The sequence below is a fragment of the Arvicanthis niloticus genome, chromosome 13 (genome assembly GCF_011762505.2).
Source record: "Arvicanthis niloticus isolate mArvNil1 chromosome 13, mArvNil1.pat.X, whole genome shotgun sequence".
NCBI lineage: Eukaryota > Metazoa > Chordata > Mammalia > Rodentia > Muridae > Arvicanthis > Arvicanthis niloticus.
In genome coordinates, this window is record NC_047670.1 from 73,733,869 (window position 1) to 73,758,769 (window position 24,901).

Here is a 24,901-nt window from a genome sequence, read left to right on the forward strand (position 1 = left end):
ATCAGCCATCTTTGAGATTGCCGTGACTTGTGCCCCCGTCACATTATTTATGGCTGAGGGCTTGCCCTTCCCCCATTTTTTTGGACCTTAGCCTTGGAAAAATTTCTCAATCCTCAATCTCTGCATAAATTGTCTCAGAAGAGGACTTGGACAAGTGGATTCTGGGAAACTGGCCAGTGTGAGGGCGGCATGTCGGTGGGGGGGAGGGGCTTTAAACCTTTCTAGAACTGAAGCTAGAGACTAGGAGAGGCACTCAAAGGGGGGCAAGCAGACGAGGAAGTCAGCCAAGTGTCTTGTGCCTCTCCCTGCCCCGCGCTGGCAACTGGTTGGGAACTTCCATCTTGCAGATAGGAAAACAGAGTCACAGACAGTAGTCTTTTGGCAGTGAGGTCAGAACCAGGAGCCAGGAATCCTGCCTCCCAGCTGACTTCCGGGGAGGGAAAACCTAAGAGTTTGACATCTCCAGATGCCAGGTTGGGTGATAGGGGCAGGTGGGGGTGTCACAAATCTCCAGAGATGTCAGTGCTTGTCCACCCACACACCTATGGGCTATACAAGTCTCAATCCAGCCCAGACTCAGACTGGAGGAAGTAGCTGTCGGCTGTCTCTTAGGTTTACCAGACGACAGTGGATTTATCCAAGCCTTTATGAGCCACTTGGATTTACCTCTGCAATGGGGATGTGCAGACAACCCTGCAGGATGAGTCTGGACTGCAGTAGTAGGTTCATCTCACCCACACCCACACACACCCCCCCCGTCCCTCCACACCACCCTCCCTCCTCAAATATCCAAGATCGAACAAAATTTCAAATGCTTCTGTAATATTTCTTGAAGGCTAGAGTAGGCAGGGTGGGGAGGTGCAGGGACAGGAATGGAGAGGCTACCTAGTCCCCTTTCCTGGGGCAAACAGGGTCCCCTACATCCACTCAGAGCCTTGTAGTCTTCACCAGTAACTTTCCACTGGCCTAGAGCTGGCCATGTGCATGTGTCACCTGCATGCTGCCCCAGGTATGGGCCCCTGGTCCGCACTCCGGCAGGCACTCAGCCAGGGCAGGGTGGCTGACGCACACTCTGCCTGAGATCCCAGCAGCCTGGAGGTTGATAAGGAGCTCTGGCCTCATCCCACGGGACAGGCTCAAGGGACTGGCCCTGGCTGTGACCATTAACTGGACAGCTTCCAAATTACAGAGATGTGAAGATAAGAGGGCAAGGGCCCAGGGACTCTGGCTGAGTGGCCAGGGAAGCTGAGGGTTGGGTGGGGGTGGGGGTGGGGGTGGGAGGGGAATGGATGCCTCTACTCTTAGGGCCTCAGGAGGCCTGGCTGGAGATAAGACAGAAAGTAGCAGAAGATGGGGAAGACCTAGGCAATAGGTGTGGAAGGGACTGAAGGACAGCCCTGGGTAAGGGCTGGTCCAGCAGACAGAACCACTTCCACCAGACCTCCCACCCCACTTCCCCCTTAGGCCTGTGGAAAGAGCACGGAGTGGAAAAGAGAGATGGAATTTTAGTCCTACCATCTAACATGCCTTTCCAGTGGAAGCGATTTGATTGACAGCCCCTGGTTCAGCCCTCCCAGTTGGCTCCCTTGCCTTCCCCTGCCTCGGAGTTCACGACAGGCTTAGCACATCCCCCTGTTCTATGACCCAGATGACCCAGGAGGGCAAACTGAGGCAAGTAACGAAAGCCTTCCTACTCCTTTTATGTTGCCCAGGTCCCTAGAACAAGCAACTGGCCTACAGCTGAGAGAGTAAGTCGGGGACAGCTTCACCCCACACCACAGAGCCTGTCCTCATGTTCCAGCCATGTCCCCTCAGCTATTTTTTCCTACAAAGCATGGTTGCTTGACCTGAAAGAGAAAATGGAGCCCTAGAAGACTTGGTGGGGGTCACAGTCTCAGGCAGGTTTCCTGGGGTCTCCTTCCCACCTCTGCGATCCTACTGGGCTCCTCCCTCTCATTCCTTGGGTCTGCAAACCCAGAGGTGCCCTCAGCCTTGACTGTGCCATTTGGAAGATACAATCGGGTGCCAGGGGCACCACAGGGAATGGTGTGGCCTCAGATCTGCAGGGCCCCAAGGATGGCATATGTACAAGCTGCAGAAGGGCTGGCAGCAGGAGGGAGCGGCTGCTCACAAGCTGGCTGCAGCAAGTTTATGTCTGGTCTTGCAGGAGCACGGAGAGGGTCACAGGACAGGGAAGGGACATTCTCTGGAGGAGGGTAGGGGTGGGGAGGGCTCCTCATTCCCGGTTGGTGCCAAAAAGCTGCAGGAAGAAGGTGAAGATATAGATAATGTCTAGGTAGATGTTGAGGGCTCCAAAAATATACTCCTCGGGGCTCAGCGAGTGTCGCCGGTTACCCATCAGCAACTGGGTATCAAATGCCAGGAACTGGAAGAGAAGGAAGAAGTCAGATGTTCAGTCTGTGACACTGAGGGCTAGGCTGCTGGTTTATTACCTGGCTGTCCAGTGACCCTGCTGCAACGGCCAGAACTTTACCAACACCTCCCTAATTGCATCCACCCCACCCCCACCCCCACCCCCACCCCAGTTTACTGAGCACTTATTTTGTTCTGGGCAGAAATACAGCAGAGAGGCAGGATCTCTGCCCTCTGGGGGGAGGTGGGGGAAAGAGGTGTAGGTGAGACGAGAGTAACTCCTAGAGTATTACAAAGTGGCCCCTCCAGTCCCCGCAGTGCTGAGGGGCTAAGTAGGAGCTGCCCTGTGTGGGCGTGGCCGCAGTTAGGGAGGGCCTCCAAGCAGGGAGCTGTCTAGATGAAACACTGGGGCCCTGCTATGTTTTTGAGGGGAAATGTATGCTTCAGCTAACCAAGGGGATGGGGTTTTTTATACACTTTACAGACACAAGCTCCTTGGAATAGAATTGTCAGCACCTGAGGAAACTGAGGCCAGAGATACTCAGTATTTATCTAAGTTCATCCATGTGGGGAAATGGCAAATCCAGGCTTTGAGCAGGATTTGAGCTAGCCACAGGATCGACTCCACTCTGTCACCCTCTGTAGCACCCAGGATCAATGAGTTTCCTGCTCTCCCAGGGGAACCTTCTGGGCCCAACAGATGACTCTTCAGAGATTCCCTTGACCATAGCTCCTCTCTGTCCAGAGCCACCCATCAGCCCTTCCCTCTGACCACGGACACTACGACCCTCCCCCACAGCTGTCCTCTGGGTTCCAGCTTGGCTGCAGAAACCCCGTGCCGCACATGAAATCAGGCAGGCAGGGATGTCTTTCAGCAGATGGACACCAGAGTCTCTCAGGGTCAAAAAGAGGAAGCAGCATCAACCCGCACACGTGAGATTTCTTCAGATTCATGCCCCCCCCCCCATGCCTAGTTCCTCCGCCACACGTATGTGGAAGGCTTGTGTCTCTGGGCTCCTCACACAGTGTCACACATGTGCTTCATGCCATGGACTGAGTCGGAACTGATAAAGGACACAAGTCTGTGTGTTCGGCTAGGCCCACTGCCTAGTGGGGGAGGAGAACCTCAGATGATTACGTGAAAGCTGGGTCTATGCTATAATTAGGACTGTGGAGTGGGAGCTCTTGATCGTTCAAGGGGAAGGTGTCCTAGGAGGGGTGACATTTTCCCTGGGTTGTGAAAGGAGGCGTGAGCCTTGGACAGATAGGGCAGCCCTTGGGAAGCCCTGAGGACCTGCTGGACCATTATGAACAGTGAAGAATTAAGTGCATGGGAGGAGGGGGAGCATTGTGGGAAGGGAAGTGACACCCGACCTTAAAGCTTGCATTTGGCTGGAGCAAGGCTGAAGGATGTCCCAATCCTTGACCCAGGACCCAGATTCCTTGGAGTTGTGTTAGGTGTAGACCACAGAGAATCCTGGGAGGATCCCTGCCCTCTGTGCTAATGCCACAAAACACAGGGACCAGAGACTGCAACAAGGAGGAGTCCAGCATATGCTGTGTGAGGAGGGTGACTCTGAGCTCAGTCTGATGCCACCTCACTCGGAGACTCTGGGAGAATGAGCAAGACTCGGACTCTCGGCTTGTGACTCCCTGGCGCTGAATGGAGATGAGGGTGCTTGTCTCCCGAGGCTGTTCTGAGCCCGTGACGACCATACTGTGCGCAGGACACCTAATGAATGGTGGCTGTTACTGGGGTTTTACCGAAGCATCTGCAGGAGCTGTATCCTCCCAGGAATAAGCAGACGCTGCTAATGAGACTCTGGTGGCTCCCACATCATGTCGGGGAAGACAGAAAGACTCAGGGGAATCTGCATAGCCTTAATGGAAGGAAAATGTCGAGCTGTGGTAAGGGTTGAGGGGGCCTTGTAGGCATGGATTGGGCCTCTGAGCTCAGCAGCATGAAGGGCTGGACCCCCTGGAACACAGGCTGAATCTGGAAGGCTGAGGGCTGAGGCAACTTAATCACGTGACCCTCGGAGCCCTCGCTTCACAGAGCAGGAGAGCAAGGAGCCGGTCACACCATCCCTGGCTCTCATTATTCTAAACTATCATTTTACTCGGCGCACTCAGCAAAGAGATCTGGCTTTCTAAGCAAAGAGAACAAGCCGGCAGAGGGGCCAGCTCCAATGCTGCGGGCTGTTTAACAGGCATAGCTGCCAAGCATAAGTTAATAAATTGCTGAGCTGGCTTATCAATCAGCAGTGCTTGGTTGCTTTCCCAGAGCCTGGTCACCCCTGGGTGAGCTCATGAAACCGAATCTTTCAACCTAGAAGGCTTGGACCTGATCAGGTCTGTGGGTGCCCCTCCAAGGAGCACCCACTCAGTGGCTCCCAGAACAGCTAGCTGGCTGCAAACAAGAGTGGACCAACTGTGGCCGGTGCCCTTGGCTCCTGGCCCTGGAATCTCCTGCATATGATGCTAGCTGGGGGGAGGCCCACCCCAAAGGGGTTACCACCCACCGATGCTAAGAGTCAGCTGGGAGCTTTCTACTTATTTGCATGCACTCATATTTAATGAGCACCTACTGTGTTCCAGGGAACTTGACTTTGAAGAACTGACAGTTTAATGAGAACTGACAGTTTAATCATCAGAATTCCATTATAAAGTCCAGCGGGATGGCTCAGCAGATAAGGGTAACTGTTACCAAGTCTGATGGCCTGAATTTGATTCCCAGAACCCGCATGGTGGAGATAACCTTCTTCTAGAAGTTGCCCTCTAATCTACACACACACACACACACACACACACACACACACACTGTGGCATGCACACACACACAAGCATACAACAGCTTAATGTAAAATAATTTTTAAAAATCCCACCATAAGCACGCATTGAGAGGGAAAAGTAACTGGCTAGCATCCCCCTGAGGCCACTGTAAGTACTGACAACATCCCGAGCTGACAGCAGATTGTCTTGTGTATAGTTAACAGACTAGTTGCCACTAAGGGCAGCTGCTGACACCTGGAGGGGCAACCCTTGGTTGAGTTAGAGGCCGGCTGGACACAGGACTCGTCATGAGTGTGTGGGGTGGGATCAGAGGCAGTGCAGGGTCAGAACAGGAGTAATGTATATTGAATGTATAAATAGTCCTTGTGCGTGCTAATGTGTTATCTCAGCTCACCGTCCCTGTGTGCACTGGCAGGCGGGCATTGCACTGTTTAGCCTGTAAGGTAAGGGTCATAGAGAGGAGAGTGGCTTGCTGATGGTCTCCTGTCCAATGCTAGAACCTGACCCTCTCCCCTTGTCTGGTGGAGCAGGAGCAGAGTAGGGCTTGCAAGGGGATTAAGAAGGACCTGCACAGGGCAGAGGAGCTGAGGGTGTCTGTTCTAGTCTACCACACAGTAGGGCTGCACCTACACCGTTAGCTCTCAACCCTCCTAATGCTTCTACCCTTTAATACAGTTCCTCATGTCGTGGTGACCCCCACCACAAAAATTATTTCGTTGTTACTTCATAACTTTAATTTTGCTACTGTTATAAATCATAATGTAAACATCTGGTATGCAGGATATCTGATATGTGACCCCTGTGAAAGGGTCATTTGACACCCCCTGCTTCCCCCTCTCCCAAAAGTTGAAAACTGGCGATTTACATAGACTCTGGCCACATAGTTGACCTGGCCCTGCTACTGGGAATCAAGCTTATATCTGTTGTCTGTCCCTCCTTTAGAAATGAAGCTGAGGCACTGTGGGAGAGCCACACCATGGAGAGGCCATAGGCAGACAAGGATTGAATATAAAAAGCTGGGGCTGCAGCCTGTGGAGGAGCCAGCCTGGGAAGGAGCTCAGGGTCCGGGATCATCCTATAGAAGCTGCAGCACAGGACCTGTGAGCCCTGCGCGCTCTTACAGCACAGGTTCTAACAGAGCTTCACCGGAAGCCACCCAGCCTGTCAACAGGGGCCAGTTAGCTAAACTGACACAGAAAGGAGTCGGAAACCTGATATCTGCTACCAGGAGAAGAAAGCGACCTGCCTGCGGAAAGGACCTTATCACACACCTGCCCAAAAGTACACTTGTGACTCAGGAGTCTAGACAAGCATGTCCATAGAACAGTCTAGAAATACAGCAGCTGCCCAACGTGGTCACCACTGGGGAAGCCAAGGAGTGCGCTCAAAATGTTTGCTTCACCCATATTTAAGATTTTTAAAAGCCAAGACCCAGGAATAGATGTATTCATATATTACGAAGTACAACTTATAAACTTATAAACTCGGGGACTAAATAACATCCAGCAGAGTCTTGTGACTGTTTTCAAATACACACTTAAGTCTCTGTGACAAATGCCACTTTACTGTCCCCATCATTTGCTGATGTGACTGAGGCACAGACGGTATAACCAACTTGCCCTCACCACACAAGCAAGAGGAAGGCTGCCCCCAGATGCAGAGAGAGAAGCAAGGTGGGGCGCATGCATAATGGTGTATGTGTGCAAGCTATAAGGGTGAGGTAAGAAGAGATGCAAACACAACCCTTAGCTTAGAAAAACACAGGCTTCCAAGTTGGAGGGTGCCCAGAACTGGGCCCATCTGGTGCCCTGTTCCTTCTTGTACAACTAGAGGGTGACTTTGGCCTTTGGGATGGCTCCTCCCACTTAGCCTTCTGTGGGTTAGTGACACAATGGGACTTTTTCTCTGCACTGTAGTCAGACAAAACAAGGACATTCAGCACGACCTTGACCTGATTACTGCCCCATCAACGACCTGTGAGAAAGGGATAACAAGAAGTGTCAGGTGAGGCCCAGGACCCTCTGTAGCACCTTCCCTATTCTCACCAGCCTGGGCTTTACAGACACCAAGAAGAATATCCAGAGCCTCTCTCCTAGAACCCTCAGCTCTGACCCTGAGAGCTTCTTCCATCTTTCAGGGTAGGGACACCCATCATGGAAGCCCAGGCCTCCTGGGGTTCTGGTTCAGCCTTGAGAAGCAGCCCCCTCCTATGTCTGTCTCTCCCACACTCAGCCTTGGTGCACTGTTGGGAAGCCTTGGGTTTGCAGCTTGGCCCCCTACCCCTTGCTGGATGCCAGGATTAAAACGCTAGAAGTGGGTGAGTCAGCTCAAAGGTGTTGGTTTCCCATCCTCTCCCCACTTGGGTGCTTTTTTGAGAGGTAGACTCATGGGCCAGGCTGTAGGGCTGGGCAGAAACTGTGCAGGGTGGGACCAAGGGCCAGTCTACCCTTAGTAAAACCTGAGGCTTCAGGGTTGCATGCCTGACAAAACTGCTTTAACCTTGCCAGACCTCCTCTGGGGCAGCTTACCTGAGTCATGGCACGCAAGGGCCTGTCTCCCCTTCTCTAAGCAGAAGGGCCCACCCATTACTCTCTCAACTACTCTTTATGTAACTTTCAAGATGATTCCAACCAGGGCTTTTTGGTGTATTAATTGAATGAGACATTATGGGGGTCATTGGGCACCACAGTTCTTCCTCCTTCCTGTGACTCACAGGAGACAACTGCACATTCACCTGTGCAACTGGCCATCGCAGCACCTCAGATCCCTGGCCCCACCCACTCCTCGGGCATCCGTTCTCCCCATAAACACCTGGGGTGTCTACTGTGTACTAGATTGTTCCGGGAGCTAGGGTTACATCGATGCACAAACCAGAGTGGTTGGCGAGCCTCATTCTCAAGGACTTTAAATCCCCTTGAGTCAGAAAACCTAACAGATCAGAAAAACCCAGACTGCGTCTGAGGAAGAGATAGGGTCCCCAGAGTTAGGACTCTGGGAGGAGGGAACAGCACTTGAGTGTGGAGGCTGCTCAGGGGTGAAGGGAATAAAGCAAGGAAGGAGAAGAAGGAAAGCTGGGAGGGTCTCAGGGGACAGAGGAACAGATGGGATCCTGGGTGTTGGAAGAGCTGCTCTGCCTAGGCAGCAGAGTTGGAGAGGAGGAGGAGTTCACAGGGGGCCTGTGGTGAGCAACCATCTGCTGGATGTAAAGCAAGGGATCCTTACTGCTGCCAGGACCAGAGACTGGGCACAACAGGGGAAGCTGCAGGGGGGCATTGCAACAAGCCTGATGTCACTGGGACAGAAAGGCCACGAAGCTTGGCAGAGTACTTATGCTCTAGAACAGAGGTAGAGGGGCTGGAGAGATGGCTCAGCAGTTAAGAGCACTGGCTGCTCTTCCCAAGGTCCTGAGTTCAATTCCCAGCAACCACATGGTGTCTCACAACCATCTGTAATGGGATCTGATGCCCTCTTCTGGTGTGTCTGAAGAAAGCAATGGTGAACTCATATACATATAATAAATAAATAAATCTTTAGAACAGAGTCATGAGACCTGCTGCCGAGGTGTAGGGTGTCCAGAAGGGAGAGAGCTGCCAAGGAATTTGCCTTGTTGGGAATGCTGAGAGAGGCTGTGGGAAGAACACAGAGGCAGAGAAACCCAGGCGAAAGAAGTTGCTTGCACGTTAGTTAGGGTAAAGGGTCAGTCAGATTTCATATGGGCACACTGACCATGCAACTGGACGTTCTAGTCTGGAACTCAGACACTAGGGCCAGAGATGTGAATCCACAGTCACCAGCGTGAAGTATAGAATCAAAGCCTTGGGCCCACCTGGGGTTCTGAGGGAAGATGATGGAAAGACCCAGGGACCCAGGGTAGGCCACGATGGGGCCACCTAATCAAAGCCCAGGAGCCAGAGGCCTGGAGGATGCTTCTGCTGAGCCAGACCAACGCTGCGTGCTGGGGTTGTCCCTGTGGAAGCTGCTGGTGTGCTGGACAATATTGCTCAGTGCTCAGTGGACTGGGGATGAAGCTAGGTGGAAGAGCTCACACTCAGCATGCACAAAGGCCCGACTTCATGGAAAAGGCACACAAGAGAGCATGGGAGCAGACAGCTGGGGGGGGTGGGGAGGGGGACTGGGGCAGGGCATTGTGGGAGATGAACAGAGATTCCTAAGGAGTTTTTGCTATATCTGGGCAAGAGCTTTAGAGAGATGTGGGTTGGAGTATTTTGTGAGTTTTACGTTCCTTTAGATGGAAGAAATCACAGTATGTTTCCATGCTGACATCAGAGTCTAGTAGAGAAGTCAACACATGATATACATGAGATGGTGATGGTGGTGGTGGTGATGGCGGTGGTGGTGATGAAGAGGACAGGAGAGGTATATCCTCTCCACAGATGACCACAGAGGCACTGGACACCAGTTTCAGGACACCTTGGTCCTGGGACACCTGGGCCTGGACCTGTCCTTTACTGGCTGTTAGACTTTACCTGCCTCACAACTTAACAGCCAGGGCCTCCAGTATGCAAAGCAGTTCTTGTTCTAAGATGTCAGCCTTGCTCCCTTCCCTGAGTTGTGTTAGAGACACAATGAAGCAATCAGCGGGAAAGTGTTCTAGAGAACGCTATGGGTGGGACAGACGCCCGGGATTATTCTTATTATTCTAATCACACGAGGGATTACTGAACAGATTTAAAGGCTTACCATCCACCCGGCCCTACCTGCCTGCAGAGGCTCCTCATACAGCCTCCATACTTGCTGCAACCTGACCCTCAGGAAGCAACGTGCACCTTCCAACTCCGCCGACCTCCCTTGCTCTGGCCTGACTCTTCTCCTGCCCCCAGCCACCATGGCTGCTCTCCAAGGGCCCCTGATGCTACTGCCTGGGGATGGTGGCCCTGATTTTTGCTCCCTTCCTTTCTCCCATCCCGATTCCCCTCTAATTCTCTGAGATTGTTCTTTGCTTGAGAAAATATGACCTGGAAGGAGGAACACTGGTCTAGGAGCGAGGAGAAGTAGGTATCCTGGGGTAAGTGGGTATCCTGGGGTAACCAGCCATCTCACTTTATTTAGGATTTAGGGTTCCCAAGAAGTGGGATCCCCCACTGACACAGGGAATGTGGCAGGTAGACAGAGGTAAATTGGCAGCCCAGTCTTGACCCATACTTAGTTGACTTGCCAGGAAACCTTACACCGGTGGTTCTCAGCCTTCCAAACACTGCGGCCTTTCATTACAGTTCCTTATATGATTGTGACCCCATCCACAAAATTATTTTCATTGCTACTTCATAACTGCAATCTTGCTACTGTTATGAATCATAATGTAAGTCTCTTGTATGCAGGAAATCTGATAGTTGACCCTTGTTAAAGGGTCGTTCAACCCCCAAAGGGGTCATGACCCACAGATTGAGAACCATGGTCTTAGACTATTCACCCGATCGATCAGTTTTTATACCCATAAGAGGAGGGTTTGCTTTGTCTAGCTCTTCTGGTCCTCGTGTTCCTTGACTAGGTGGCCTTGAAGCATTTCATAATATTTACCCAGTGCTTCTGATGACCATGGAGAGACCCAGTAAGTTCTCACAGACCTGACAGATTCACCCAAACACTGCTTTTCCTCCTGACAGAGGCTTCTGATAGCACAGCACCTCACACATAGTAGATGCTCAGTAAAGACCCGTGAAAAGGATGAGCCGGTAAGCCCAGCACAGCTCTACCCTGCCTTGATTCTTGTCTGAACTCACCACTCTGACCTGTTATGTTTCCCTCAATTGAAGACAGAATGGCTGGAGGGTTCTATCCATCTCCATCCTCTGCCCAAGACTCAGCCAGGAGAAGTTCCTTCTCTCTGAGGGACCTTGGGACTGGAAATGGCACTAAATAGGCAGAGTGCAACTGAGGCTTGGTCCCAGATCTGACCAGATCTGACCGTTACTGACAACTCCTTAACCCTAGGGCTTCTGATACAGAAGGTGCTTGGCTTTGCAGGCTTTCAGACAGGGTCTCCTATGATCAAAGCTGGCCTCAAACACTCTAAGTAGCCAAGGACTACTTAGAGAACTTCTAATCCTCCTGCCTCCTCTTCCCAAATGCTAGGATTACGGGTGTGTACCACCATGATGGGTGGATGGACAAGGCAATTCTTACATCAGCGATGTCTCTCTCATGGGGAATGTGTTGGACGTTCTTGTCATTTTTTTTTATTGTTATTGTTTTGAGACAGGGTTTCTCTGTGTAGCCCTGGCTGTCCTGGAACTCACTCTGTAGACCAGGCTGGCCTCGAACTCAGAAATCCACCTGCCTCTGCCTCCCAAGTGCTGGGATTAAAGGCATGTGGCACCACTGCCCGGCTCATTCTTGTCATCTTTGAGTCTCTGGAATTTGTGACAAACCTGGGTCTCTAGACATTTAGTGTAGTAGAGAAAACCAGAGAGAGAGAGAGAGAGAGAGAGAGAGAGAGAGAGAGAGAGAGAGAGAGAGAGAGAGGTGGTCCAGCCATTGATTCACCAGCAAGAGATATCTCTTTATCTCTTTGCATGGCTTCCCAAGATGTCATGGACACCTGGCTTGTCTCTTGGGTGATCCTGAGACACACATTCAGGTGCTTGGGGTCCACTGGTCTCAAGGATATGTTGGGCTGCCTTGGACAGGTATCTGTCCATCTTTGGCCATGTTGCCTGAGCATCTGCTCCTAGGTACTTTCCATCTGACCTCTGGAACCAGATATCCAAGTTCCCAGCTTGGTCCTGCCATGTCCTAGATGACCTCAACATGTTATCTGACATGTCTGAACTTCCTCTTTATGGTGATCTCAAAAGAGTGGGACCTATCTGCTAGGTGTGGTGTGAGAATTAAGAACAAAAGAGAGCTGTCTGAGGGAGAGTAAGCACTAGATAAATATTAGCCGAGTCCCAGGTGTGGTACATGCCTATAATACCAGACTCTAGAGACTGAGTTCAAGGCTAGAGACTGAGTTCAACTGCAAGTTCAAGGCTGATTTGTTTTTAAAAGACAAATAAGTATATACATATGTAAAGAAATGAATTAGCTATCACTGTTAACTGAATTTGGTGAGAAAAGCTAAGAAGTTCACTCTGATAGAGACTTTTTGCCAGGTATGAGAATCTTCCCAGACTGCTCTAGGACTTACTAATTTGGTCCACACAGCTGGATATCCATGTTCTCTGCCCAAAGGAGGGAATGACCTCTTTTCTTAGTCCTGGTCACCTAGTGCCCTCTGGCCACAAGCTTATACTATGACCCTCTCACATTCCCATGCCCTGCTCAGAGAGTTTGTCTTGGACACGAGACAGAATTCCCTGTATGTGGCATCGCACCAACCCTACCCTCAGATGCTGCAGAAAGGTTCCATAGAGACTACAAGAAAGACACAGGGTGGAAGGGCCTGAGGAGAGAGTCACAAAGCCGAGAAGGTGGCCCCAGGGGCTGGGGCAAACTCACCAACGTGAACACACCCGCTCCTAGCACAGCATAGACAGCGTGGAGCCAGGGGACCTGAAGGAGAGGAAAGATACAATATAAAAAGGGCAGCTGGCAGAGGTGCCGGAAGTTGGGGGAAGGCTGGATCCAAAGGATTGAAGAACAGGGGTAATTCCTTTCTAAGAAGCCCCAGTCTGAGAGAGGCTTGTGATTCTCAGGGTGCTCGCAGTGGTTGGATGATGAGACCCATAGGGGTTCCCACAGACCTGACATGTCTTCCTTCAAAGCACAGACCCAGGCTCAGGCTGGCAAAAGGGCGACTCATCCTGTTTAGCAGCCATTTCCCTCAGCCTGGGTCTGACTCTAAGCTCCTCCTGCTGTCCCCAACTCATCCCTGCCCTGTCTGGGGTCTGTCTGTTCCTCCACAGAGAGCTCTCAGTCTCTGCCTTGGAAACAAGAGCTTGGGTGGAAAAAGTCAGTCACCGTGGATAAGGAAGTGGAGGCATCTGGAGTCTCTGGCAGAGAGGCATGATGGGCCTGCTTCTGGAGGCTGGAGCAGTACCCTTTCCAACCTGTGCTCACCCCGACTGTGGGAATGCAAACGTCTCAACTATAAGGTGCCATGTTAGCATTACCCTTTATGGAGCCCTTCCAGAAAACTTTCTAGAAGGTTCCTGGAAACAAAGGCTCATCAGCATAGCATGGGTCAAGAAAGGGTTCTTTGAAGTTTTGGGGCTCCTTCCTGTAGCCCCCTCCCCATCCTAGATACATAGAGGTCCCCAGGCCAGCTCTGGCCCCTCCCTTCGTCAACAGGATCCTGGGACGAGCCAAGGAAATGCTAGAATCAATCTTGACATCCTAGACTGGGTGCCAACTGCCCGGAGGCTGGGGCTGGGCAGTATGGGAGTGTGTCTGAGGGGATAAGGAATACCATCTGAGCCTGGCAGACAAGAGGCTATGGGAGACCAGGTACCAGATGTGGCCGGGGAGAATGTTGCAGAGTTCCTAGTAGATCCAGCACATTCTTTCCTGTGTTCTCAGGATTCAAACTACCTGTCACGTCTCCAATCTGTTCCCCAGCATTGGTGGCTTCAGCTCCTACACAGTAGGCACTCTTTTGGGTAGGCAGGATGCCAGTTGGAGTCCCGGGAAGAGCCCTCCAGTGAGTGGGCATTTGTGAGAAGGGGTGGGGAATCTACTCCCTGATGCACTACTCACTCCCCTCCTGCCTGGCTAGCCAGATTCTGCCTCTTTGGTCTTAGCTGGTCCCCCAGGAGGGCCCCTGAGCCTACTGGGCCCTGGAGCCCCATTGTATCTTCCTCAGTGACAGTCTCCCCTTCCCCCTCCCTCTACCTGCATGAGAGGACTGGGAAAGTGAAGCCGGATTCGACTCATGAAGCTGGGCAGGTGCCCAGGCTGCCAAGAAAGTCTCCTTGTTTGCTTGCATATGCTGCCAACACACCTTGGGGCAGGGGGCAGGTGCCAGGAGGGCTGGACAGGGTGGCAGGCCATGAGGTTTTGGCTCTGGGTTGCCCTGCAGGGGTAGGAGAGCATGTACCCTGAGCATCAGGTCATCTCTACCTCCCTCACGGACCGGTAGGCTGAGACTCACGTATTGGAAGGGCAGCAGGATGGCGAGGAGCAGTCCACTGAAGAAGAGAGTCATAAGCAGTACAAACAGCACACCCTGACAGGACGTGAAGTCAAACTGCGGGACATAGGGGACCGTCAGCACCAGGTCTCAGCAGTGTGCTGACCAGAAGCTGAGACCTGCAAATTCTGCACTCACCCTCCCCCCCCCCAACCCAAAGCATCCCTTTTTCAGGTAGTATCTCCAGCCTCTGCCTCTCCTCAGCCTCACATAGACCCCTGGCCCACATGCCCTCCCCTGCCCACAGCCCCCAGGGCTGACCTTGGTCTGGAAACTGAAGATGGTGACTGAGAGGCAGACGAGAGCGGTGATGCCCAGGCAGAGCAGCACAGACGTGGTGTTGTAGTAACTGAGGAAGGGCGTTCGGTCAGTAGGAGTCCCCTCTCCCCATCCCTCCTCTCACAGGACCGCCCTTTCCTGCCAGAAGCTGACCTCATGACCTATGTTCTCAACTGGTCCCATTCCCAGAACTCAGCTTCCCAGGCTTCTCTGTCACTCACTGTTGGGGTGAAGCTCTGCAATCGGCAGAGCAGGGTAAGTTTATATCAGTGTCTGAGGGCAGTTTACACCAGCAGGAATGGGGGTGGGGCTTTAAAGTCACTTCGTATATGGCATCATCTTCCTCACCACCATCCTTCATCCCAACCCCACCAGCCTGCTTGGGTCTTGGAGCCACTGGCCCTGTAGTGCCTAAGGAGGAGACATCGAAGCCAAAACAGCCCGTCTGCTTGGGTCCCTCCCCCATCCAAGAGCTCTCTGGAAAGATGGGGGTTTGTGGAGAGCTTCCCTCAGGTGTGGCCAGACCCTGGGTGCATGCCTACCTAGGCCACTCCTGTCCCATTTACCTGGATAACATCCCAGTGAGGTAGGCCATGGACAGGGTCTGCAAGGAGAGCAGGGGGAAGGGATGTTACTGCATGTGGACTTGGGGGCCCCAGGCACCCTCAAGTTCTAGCCTGGGCCTCCTCTCCCTCTCCCTCACCACGCATATACTCCTTGTGCAGAGCCTGCTGGGTTTCCGTTCAGGACCGAGGCCCAGCTAAACAATGTTTCCCTGGCCAGCCTGCAGGCTCCTTAGGCTAGCTGTCCCTTTTATCTCCTAGGCAGCCTTGTTCTCTCAGTGAGATCCTTCTCTTCATTATCCTGCTCCTGGCTGGAACTCCCACACAATCTTCCAAGGACAAGAGACTGGAACACAGAATGGGGTGGGGGGCTCATCCCACTGAGAGAGGGAGGACGACGGGATGCTCTGGCAGAAGAAGGGTCAATATCTCTGTTCCAAAGGGACCCTTTCATTGGATGTCCTCTGTTTAGACTCTCTGGCATTCAAAACCCGTGCTGCCTCTGTCACGCCTCCTTCCCCACTCACTCAGCATCTGTCACCCCGGTCACTTACAAAGATGGTCAGCAGAATCAGGTTCCATGGGAAGTGTCTCCTGAAAGGCAAGTCACAGGCTTCAGACAATAGATACTCTGCACTCCACAGAACCTCTTCTGTCACAGGAAACCCTATGTTCCCATCGGCTCATCGCAAAGTGAAGGGTAGAGGGTTGGCCCATTTGACTCCAGTTCAGAGAACGGATGAGGCCCTCTCAGGGCTGCACAGCGCCCTGGTGGAAGGCAGGGCTCAGAGCAGATTTTTAAGATCCTGGCAATAGTTCCACAGACAGCTCCCCTCCCCCACCAAGTCACCATCTTACCTGGGTCCAGAACAGCAAGCCAGAGTCAGGTAAGTGGCAAAGAATACAGCACTGTGAGAGAGACAGGTGGGCAAATCAGAGGGTCTCTCCTGAGGCTGCCTACTACCAGTTGATTCTTCTCTGCCACCCTTACCCAAACTGCACCAGGCAGGATGGCAAGAGCAGAGTTCGGGCATGGTCATCCTAGGACTGGGTGATGGGCAGGATGGTGGTCCGACTCCGAAAAGGGAAGGTGGGGTTGGTGGGACAGGCCTACCTCCAGCAATATTAAATCCTAGGAGATATGGCCTCCGTTCTTACCACTCAACCCAGGCGGCCTCAGAGACATGTGGTGTCGTTAGTGTGTTTGGTTTTGGAAGCACATCTATGTAGTCCAGGCTAGCCTTGAAGTATGGATGTTTGTGGAGCCTCCCTCTTTAGCCTCCCGTGTCCCGAGATTCCCATGTCATCACTCTGATTGGCTAAGAGACCTTAGTTAAAAAGCTCAGTGGCACACAGGGGCTGGGGGGCATAACTCTGAGGGAGAAGCGTGTGACCAGCGAGCATGAGGGACCTGCCTTCGGTCCCCAGAGCCCATGTGGAAAGCTGGGCATGGTGGCGCACTCTTGGAGCCCCAGCTCTCAGAGAGTCAAAGACAAGAAGAGGGCTTTTGGGGATTCAGCTTTACGGCCAGCCTGTCTAGCCTCACTGGGGAGCTCCGCCCAATGAGACACTGTTTCAGAGGAGGTGGACAGCTTTCTTGAGGATGACACCCAAAACACCTCCATATGCACATGTACACATGCACACCCACACGGATCCACACACATGTGCACAGCCATACACATGCATTACAAAAAAAAACAAAAAAACAAAAAAAACAAAAAAAAACCCCCAAAACCAAAACTCATGCTGGTCACCATGGTGTGGTGGTTCAATCTAGCACACCGGAAGTACAGGTCCAAGAACCAGGGACTCAGGGTCATCTTGATCTACTTATGGAGTCTGAGGCTAGCCTACTCCATGGGAGACCCTGCCTCAGAAATGATAGATAAATAAAAAGCAAATGAAAAGTTACTATAAAATATATTTGGTGTGCTGGGTAGATGCTTATTTATTTGTTTATTTATATAGTTTTTGAGGCAAGACCTCATTGTGTACCTCTGGCTGGCCTGGAACTATCTACATGGACAAGAGGAACTGGGTTGATGTTTGTTTTGGGTTGTGTTTAATAAATATTGACACAATCCCCCCTTCTTTGTAGGCTGTGTTCTCCTTTACAGATGAGGTCAGATGACGTGTCCATGGTTTGTGAAGCTATCTTGTTGCAGAAAGGCTGAAACCAAGGTGCACCAGTTGAAGGGAGCTGCCTTCCAACCACTGCCACACGCTACCTCTCTCATCCCTACCTACAGCCATCTTGTTAGCTGCTTTTACTACCAGGCTGTGGGCTCAGCACTGACTGGCCTAGCCGCACATGGCACAACAGGAAGTGGAATCAATTTGTGGATCAGGCAGCCCTGTCCAGTGGGAAGTGGCTAGCTGGTGGTCGACTGCTAAGTTTTTTGGAAAGCAAGGGTCGAAGATGACGTGATGGAAGATGTGGGCTGAGCTCCTAAGACAGACTGCTGACACATGGGCTCCACCCTCAGCAGCCCCTCAGCATGGCTTTGCAGTCCTTTCCCCGCCCCCCATCCAGAGTCTCACCTGCCCTCCATTGACAGCAATTCCAAACAGCCTCCTCCTTCCCCAAATCTCCCAGGCTGCCTCACTCTCTGCTATGTTCCAGAAAGATCTGAGATAATGAGGGAGGGTCCTCTGGCTCCTGGACCATCACCTGCAAACCTCATGCAGAGCTACCAGACTTTCTGTCCCTCAACCCTTTCTCAAACTGATGTCCCCAGTCTGGCCTTTGGGTCCCAGGCTCTCAAAAGCCTAGTGACTGCTTACTTTAACCGTCCTGGGGTCACCTGGTCTCCCCTGTCAACCTCCTTGGCTTCTCCCCATCTTCATTCAGCATCTTCCCTGGTTCTAGCTCCAGCAGAGAGCTACCTCTCAGAAGCTCTCCTGAGAGTCTACTCAGTGTCTCTTCATCTCTTCAACCCGCCCAACAACCTGGCCTCGGCCCCACGTAATGTAACGAGAGCTGGCTTTGTCACGTCAGGATGACCCTGTTGAGTTCAGTTGTCACCCGGTCCTTACATTACCTGAGCTCGATGTCTGGTCACTCCTATTGTTTTCCCAGTTCCACACTGACACACTTTTGGGTTCCCTCCTCCCTTCACAGCCACTCCTTCTCAGTCTCCTTTAAGGAGCCTCTAAAGGAGACTGATTCTTCAAGGCAGACTCTCCCCCTGCCCTGCTCACCCTAGCCCCAGCGAGGCTCACTCACCCCATGGATGAGCCCGTACATTGGATCTCCATTTTTCCCTCTCAGCACTAGACTGGAGCATCTATTTGGCTGCCCTGAGAACAGAAGCTTTTCAGAAATATATCAGATGCAGTGGGGTAGAGCTGAGTTCTGCATTCCCTGACCCTGTACCCCCGACTCTCCCACTGCCGAGGATGCCAGGCAGCCATCCAGCTGCCCAGCCAGAGGCCTCAGCATCGGTCTTGGTGCTTGCTCGCCCCACCACACCCAATTAATCACTTGCATCTGCTCAGCCGCCCACTCAGGCCTCTCTCTCCCCTCCATCTCCACCACCTCCCTTTGAGGTTGGGCCACCTCTTTCTTTCTTCACTCTGGCTGGGACTGTAGCCCTCCAGCAGCCAGCCTTCCACTTTCCACACAGGCCAATCAGACCACATGTTTCCCCAGAGGACTTGGCACCTGCAGCACAGCCCACCCGCGGCTGGCTTCTCACCTCTACAGTCACCATACTTCATCCACCCTCCTGCTTCTCATCACAACCTGTTCTGCACCCTTGAAACATGCCCATCACTCCACTGGCAAGACTGAGACTCCTTCTTTGACAGGGCTTCCTCTGTAGCACAGACAGCTCTGACCGTAGCCTCAGGTGGCTCAGCTCACATGGCCCCTGGTCCCCTGGAGGCCAGCTTACTTCTTTTTTATGACATCTAATCTGGAGCCCGACACCAGTAAGCGCTCTTCAAATATTTCTGCATGAAATGCAAAAGCCAGACCAAAACAGTAACCAAGCAGGCGGCGTTGGGATGTGAAGCTGACTCCAGAGGTGCCACTGCAATCAGATGCCAGGTGCCAGAGCTGTGGTCACCCTGCACATGGGGGACAGCAGATCCCTTCTGTGCCTAGTGGATGTACTCTGGCACCTGCTACAGAGGGTCTCAGTCACTTCAACACCTACAACAGTAACAGAACACCTGGCTATGTGTCTCCTGTCACTCTAGCCAGTCCAGAAGCTTCCTGGGACCAGGGTCCCCATGTCCTTTTCTCTGTACTCTCTTAGTTCCTCACCCTTAAGTCAGGCATCAGAAGGAAGGCTGGAGAGACTCAGGATTCCAAAGACCATGGTACAGCTTTGGAGCCTGGTGCCAGAAGTCCTGTCCCAGGCCTGCCATGAGTCTGTGGCCATGGACAAGGATTTAACAAGCCAGTCCCAGTCCTCTGTAATACAGAACAGAAAGATCGCCTGGCAGCTCTGGGAGGCCTGGTGGGGGGTGGGGGGTACAGCCTAAGCACTTGGCACAGGCTTGTCGCTGTGCTGGACTCGTGGATGGAAGCTGCTTGCTGTCATTGGAAGCTGGCTGATTGACAGCTTTCCTGAGCCACCCCCACCCCATCCCTTGCCTCACGCTTCTCCTCCCCTGCCTGCAGTTCTCTGGTCCCTCTGCTCTGCCACAGACACCATGCCCAGTGGGAGCAATCAGACAATTAGGAGAGAACCCAGTGGAGTGAGACAGGGGCCTTGAGAAAGCCAGGGTTGAGGGAGCTCAAAGAGAGGGGTTGTGTGTGAGCAAGAACATTTGGTTTCCGGTCGAAGCCTCAGCCCCAGGGCCTCAGACAGTCTGTTTAGTGTCAGGACAGGGACTGAGACTCAGGCAAAGACCTGGTACTAAACCCATTGGCCTTTTCCAGCTGACTTGCCGTAGCGCCCGGGGCTACAGTCAGCAGTGCACAGTGGGCAAGCGTGTGGCTGTCAGGCGGGTCTATCTTTCTACCCTGGCTCCGATGCTCAGGGGCTTCTCTCAGTTTCCTCACCTTGTGAAATGGAGCTCATGGCAGCACCTTCTTGGCAGGTTTGTTAAAGCTATACATGAAACGCCTGGCACTGTGCCTCACCCATTAAAAAGGGTTGTTTTATTCTCACTGTTATGAATGCTGTCCCAACAGGAAGAGACAACAAGGGAGCCCTCAGGGAGCATTTGATCACGCGGAGGTGAGAAGGCAAGACTCAGAGGCAGGATGGAGAGACTAAAGGGATGTGGAGGGCAGGGTAGACCCTCAGGTAGGCCTTCTGCAGGAAGAGGTGGCACGACTGGTGACTGAACTTCGTGGTGTCCCAGGAGAGCACAGGCCACACCCACTTCCCACCTCTCTCCACCTGCTCACCACTGCTTTCTCTTTGAATGTCACCATGCCATGGTCGGATGCTCCTTTCCCCCCCATCCATACCTCTCTGGCACAGTACAACTGACTCTGCCCACCTCCCTGAGCTGTTCCTGCCCTCAGGAACTCAGGACATGGAATCCCACAGACTGTGTCACAGAAGAGGGGCCAGGACACTATTTCCAAGGTCTCAGGGGGACCTATGCCTGCCAGACGGTGCCTGACGTGCAAGGAGCCATGCCAACCTGTTGTGTGGGCTGGCTAAGGTGGCCGTCCCTGGGGCCTCATTAGATGTACTCACAGTGCCTCCCAACTCCCTAGGACTCGGCCCTCCCTCCTGGGCTGCTGACTGTCCTTCTGTCCTGGGCCCCAGGAAAGACTCTGTCTTCACTCCTGGAATCCTGGGAAGTCTCCTTACTGTTAGTCTCTGGCCCACTTGTGCTAGCCATAAGCCCATTCTAGGCTCTGGTGGCTCACGGGGCTGAGTCCAGCTCCACACTGGATCCCTATTCAAGAACAGGCTGGACCAGTCAGTGTGCCGGCTCCTCTGCCATGCTATGTCTTGATGCTTAGCCCACAAGGGCCCTGCTGCTCTCTGGGATGTCCTTCTGTTCGTCTGTCAGTCTAGCCTCTTGCAGCAGTGCTCCCAACCCTGTCCACCCTGTGAAGTCTGCATCATTCATCCCTGGCAACTGAGCAAGTTCCTTTGCATTCACACCACCCACTACCTCCTCCTATAAGCAGAGGCCTCCTGCCCAGAAGCCCCAGTACAGGGCTGGTTCATACTGGATGCCAATGGGGACTATGGAGAGAAGAGTTTTCTGACTCTAGGATGGTTCTGGCCTGGAAACATCCCAAATTATTCCTTAGTTACCAGGAAGGAGGGTCCAAGTCACCTACAACCTCAAGATTCTTCTTGCAAACGGCCTGCCATTCTCCTTAAAGAATACAGGGCTACTGTTAGCCAAGTGCCTGGCGGGCAAGAGAGACTGCCAGGCAGAGGGATTAGGAGCACAAGTCTTAACTTGAACCCAACTCTACCACCGACTAGCTGTGTGATCTTGGGCAAATTACTCAACCTCTCTGAGTCTTAAGGTCTTCTGAGGTAATCATACCTAGTAGATTTAAGGATCAAATGCAATACTGTACTCTGAGCACACAAAACAATGCCCAGCCCTTAATTAGGCACTCGTTAAGTGGTGGATCTTATGATTAATAATTTCATAAGTATTAATAACAATGTTAATAGGAGTAGCAACATTATCATTAAAGAAGGTCAAAATACTCCGGCCCCTTCCCTCCAAGGGTCAAGGTACCAGCTCTCTCTATTCCTGGGCCCTAGCCCCGCCCCTGGCCAGACTGCCACCTGCCCCCAACCTCCAGCTGTCAGATTCGAGCAATCCAAAAGTTGTTCCTGGCCATGCTAGGGGTCTTTGAGGCTTTCCCCCCTTGGATGTGGGAATATCATGTCTTGGATCTTTCAACGGAACACAGCGAGTATCTCTAGGAAGGAGCCTGGGGTGGGGAATACTCACTAGGATGCCCAGTACCAGCCTGGGTTGGCCTGGACATAGTCCTTAACGACGTCACTGTAAAAAAAAAAAAATGGGACAGAGTCAGAAGCTACCCCAGGTCTGTTCCTGCTCAATGTCTGTGCCTGCCCTGCATGAACTCAGAGAAGGGAGGTGGAACTGGGCTTTGGATGGGCAGGCTGGGACCTGGGGGACCCTGGGTGGGTGACTGAAGCAATACCAAACGAAGCATCACAGATGCCTGCAGGCCCCACCCCCCCACCCCCAGTTTGAGGAACTTCTTACATGATGCACACTTAACACCCTTCCCCAGCAGGAGGATATCAGCAGCCTCTCTCTCCGAGTGGACAGTCCAGGAGAGGTCTGATGGCATCCCCCTGCCCCAGGCCTAGCCATGGCCCTCCTGGAAGACATCAGTCCACGTTGCTAACTCACCAGAAGGTAAAGAGAGCCACCACAGCCAAGGTCACCAGCAGCTGGACCAACAAGATCGTATAGACCTGAGAGAGGAAATGATCAGTCTGGGGGGCTCTGAGCCCCAACAAGTCTCTGAGAGACCCCAGCTCCCAGGGACTCGTTTGAATCCAGACCTCCCTATTGGATGCTTCCACCCTCCTTCACAGGGTCACTGGACAGATTCAGACAAGTGGAAGAACAGGAAGGGTGCCAGACCCTCAGGTGGAACAGCCTACAGAGCCCAGAGGACAAGGAGCAAGGGCCCTGGGTGAGACTTCAGAAGCACACGCCAGGAGGAGCCATGAGCTGGGATGGCAGGAGAGAGGGTAAGCCCTCTGCAGGCAGAGGCTGGGCCAAGGTCCTTCCAGGGGTTCCCGCACAGGGTCCCAAACCCCTCACTGCCCTCTCTCCAGCCCAGAGCACCTTTCTGATGAAGAGCCGGCGAACTTTCTGGTCATCCCAGCTGAAGGTGGTGAAAAGTTCATGGTGTCCTGCGGGGAAACCACCTTCATAGCCGGAGCTGCTGCCTGGGTAGGTAGGTAGAGGCTCTGAGAGTTCACTGCCAACCCAGCCTTCATGCCAATGTCACGACATGACATGATAATGTCAAAGGCTCTCTAGGCTTCTGAAGCCTTTCTCCCCAGCCCCACTGTCAAATACCCCTTTACCCGCCCCTGTCCACCCCACATCTGTCTTTCTGGTCACTTCTTGCTCTCTCTGATTCCAGGAATGAGTTATCTCCCAATCTCCCATCCTCTCCTTCCACAGTGGTTGGGACTCTGGGAACCAAGCTGGGTAATAACAAATGTCCTTTCCTGCTTGTGTCCCTGTCTCCCTCCCTGCATATTCCAGCAGCTTTGAATCAGCAAAGAACGGCCAGTTCTCCTGGCCGGACAATGTGTCCTGGGACCAAATACCCTGCCTAGCTCCAGCTGTTCTAAGGCCCATGGGTCGGGACCAAATGCTGGGTGGAAGAGCTGAACCTGTCGATGCTCAACTGTAAACCAGGGGGATGCTGGGAAGGAAGGTCCAGAAAGAGCGAGAGCACAGGGCGTGGGGTCCAGGCCTGGTCCCAAAGCTCTGGCTTTTGCAGGAGTAAAGACCCTATAGCCAAATGGACCCACAGGTGGATCTACCAACCTGTGGGACAAACTGTGTGACCCAGAGCCTTCTGAGGCTCTTTTGGTTTGGGCAATGGTTCCACTTCACAGAGACCACGTTAGATAAAACAGAAATTCTGCATCTTCTGTGCCTAGGGGAAGCTCGACTGTCTTTGCCCTTGTGCTCCTTCTTAGGGCCATTCTCAAACCCTGAACGTATCTACCCTGGTCCCCTCTCCTATGCCCATCAGGTCTGGCTAATCTTCCCCTCTTTCCCAGCAACAGCCTCTGCCTTAGTCCCTCAGAGACAACCCTGGCCCTGCCTGGTTGGAGCTCTTCAATGGCTCTTCTGCTCCTTACTCAAGTTCAAGTTCGTCTTTGTTTTGTTTTCTGTGATGTGGTCTCAAGCAGACCAGGCTAGTCTTGAACTCACAACGTGGCTGAGGATGACTTTGATTTTTTTTTTCTTTGATTTTTCGAGACAGGGTTTCTCTGTGTAGCCCTGGCTGTCCTGAAACTCACTCTGTAGACCAGGCTGGCCTCCAACTCAGAAATCCACCTGCCTCTGCCTCCCAAGTGCTGGGATTAAAGGCGTGCGCCACCACTGCCTAGCAACTTTGAATTTCTAATTCTCCTGTTTCCATCCCCTGAGTGCTGGGTATAGACATATGCTACCATGCCAGGCAAGCTTAAGTTCCTTTAAGGATGCCAGGGGGAGCAGAGTCTTCCAGCCACCCTCACCCTGAGTATTCCTCTGTCCCATGTTCTCAGTCTGACTACATGCGTTCAGCCACCTGCCTACTTGCTCCTGGACCCAGCCCACCAGATGCTTTCTGAGGGACATTCATTGTCTCCTCCTCACATGCTAACTGGAGACACACTTCAGAGCTCTACATAGATATAGGAAATCTTCCCTGACTGGCTGGCCAGACATAAGTCACCAACATCTTCACTAATAGTGACAGTTCCAAGATCCCAGCAGTGACCCCTCGGTTGTCCAGCTAAGCAGCTGCTGGACCATTGCCACTGGCTGTGAGAAGGGACCCTTAAGTCCTCAGCTGCAGGCTGGTGAGCTGGCTCGGCAGAGAAGGCTGGGTGTTAGGGGATGGAAACAGGAGAATTAGAAATTCAAAGTCATCCTCAGCCACATTGTGAGTACAAGACCAGACAGGTCTGCTTGAGACCACGTCACAAAAAAACAAAACAAAGACGAACTTGAACTTGAGTAAGGACCAGGAAAAGAGCCATTGAAGAGCTCCAACCAGGCAGGGCCAGGGTCGTCTCTGAGGGACTAAAACAGAGGCTGTTGCTGGGGAAGAGAGAAAGATTAGCCAGACCTTACTGATTCTTGG

General features: G+C 52.6%; 1 protein-coding gene across 3 annotated transcripts in view; it reads right to left on the bottom strand.

Moving 5' to 3' along the window:
• Window positions 1-801: 801 nt before the first annotated feature.
• Window positions 802-24,901, bottom strand: part of Faim2 (Fas apoptotic inhibitory molecule 2) — a 29,364-nt gene continuing 5,264 nt past the window's right edge. The window contains exons 3-12 of one of the 3 annotated variants that reach the window (XM_034517187.2): window positions 22,873-22,940; window positions 22,429-22,493; window positions 21,997-22,050; window positions 15,955-16,005; window positions 15,651-15,690; window positions 15,100-15,137; window positions 14,516-14,603; window positions 14,216-14,311; window positions 12,625-12,678; window positions 802-2,386 (exon numbers count right to left, since the gene is read on the bottom strand). In XM_034517187.2, coding sequence (XP_034373078.1) covers window positions 2,237-2,386; window positions 12,625-12,678; window positions 14,216-14,311; window positions 14,516-14,603; window positions 15,100-15,137; window positions 15,651-15,690; window positions 15,955-16,005; window positions 21,997-22,050; window positions 22,429-22,493; window positions 22,873-22,940 — 704 coding nt within the window. In that variant the 3' untranslated portion in view covers window positions 802-2,236. Of the gene's footprint in view, window positions 2,387-6,604; window positions 7,141-12,624; window positions 12,679-14,215; window positions 14,312-14,515; window positions 14,604-15,099; window positions 15,138-15,650; window positions 15,691-15,954; window positions 16,006-21,996; window positions 22,051-22,428; window positions 22,494-22,872; window positions 22,977-24,901 lie in introns of those variants that run through there. The other 2 variants (XM_034517186.2, XM_076912072.1) reach the window with 2 other exon arrangements.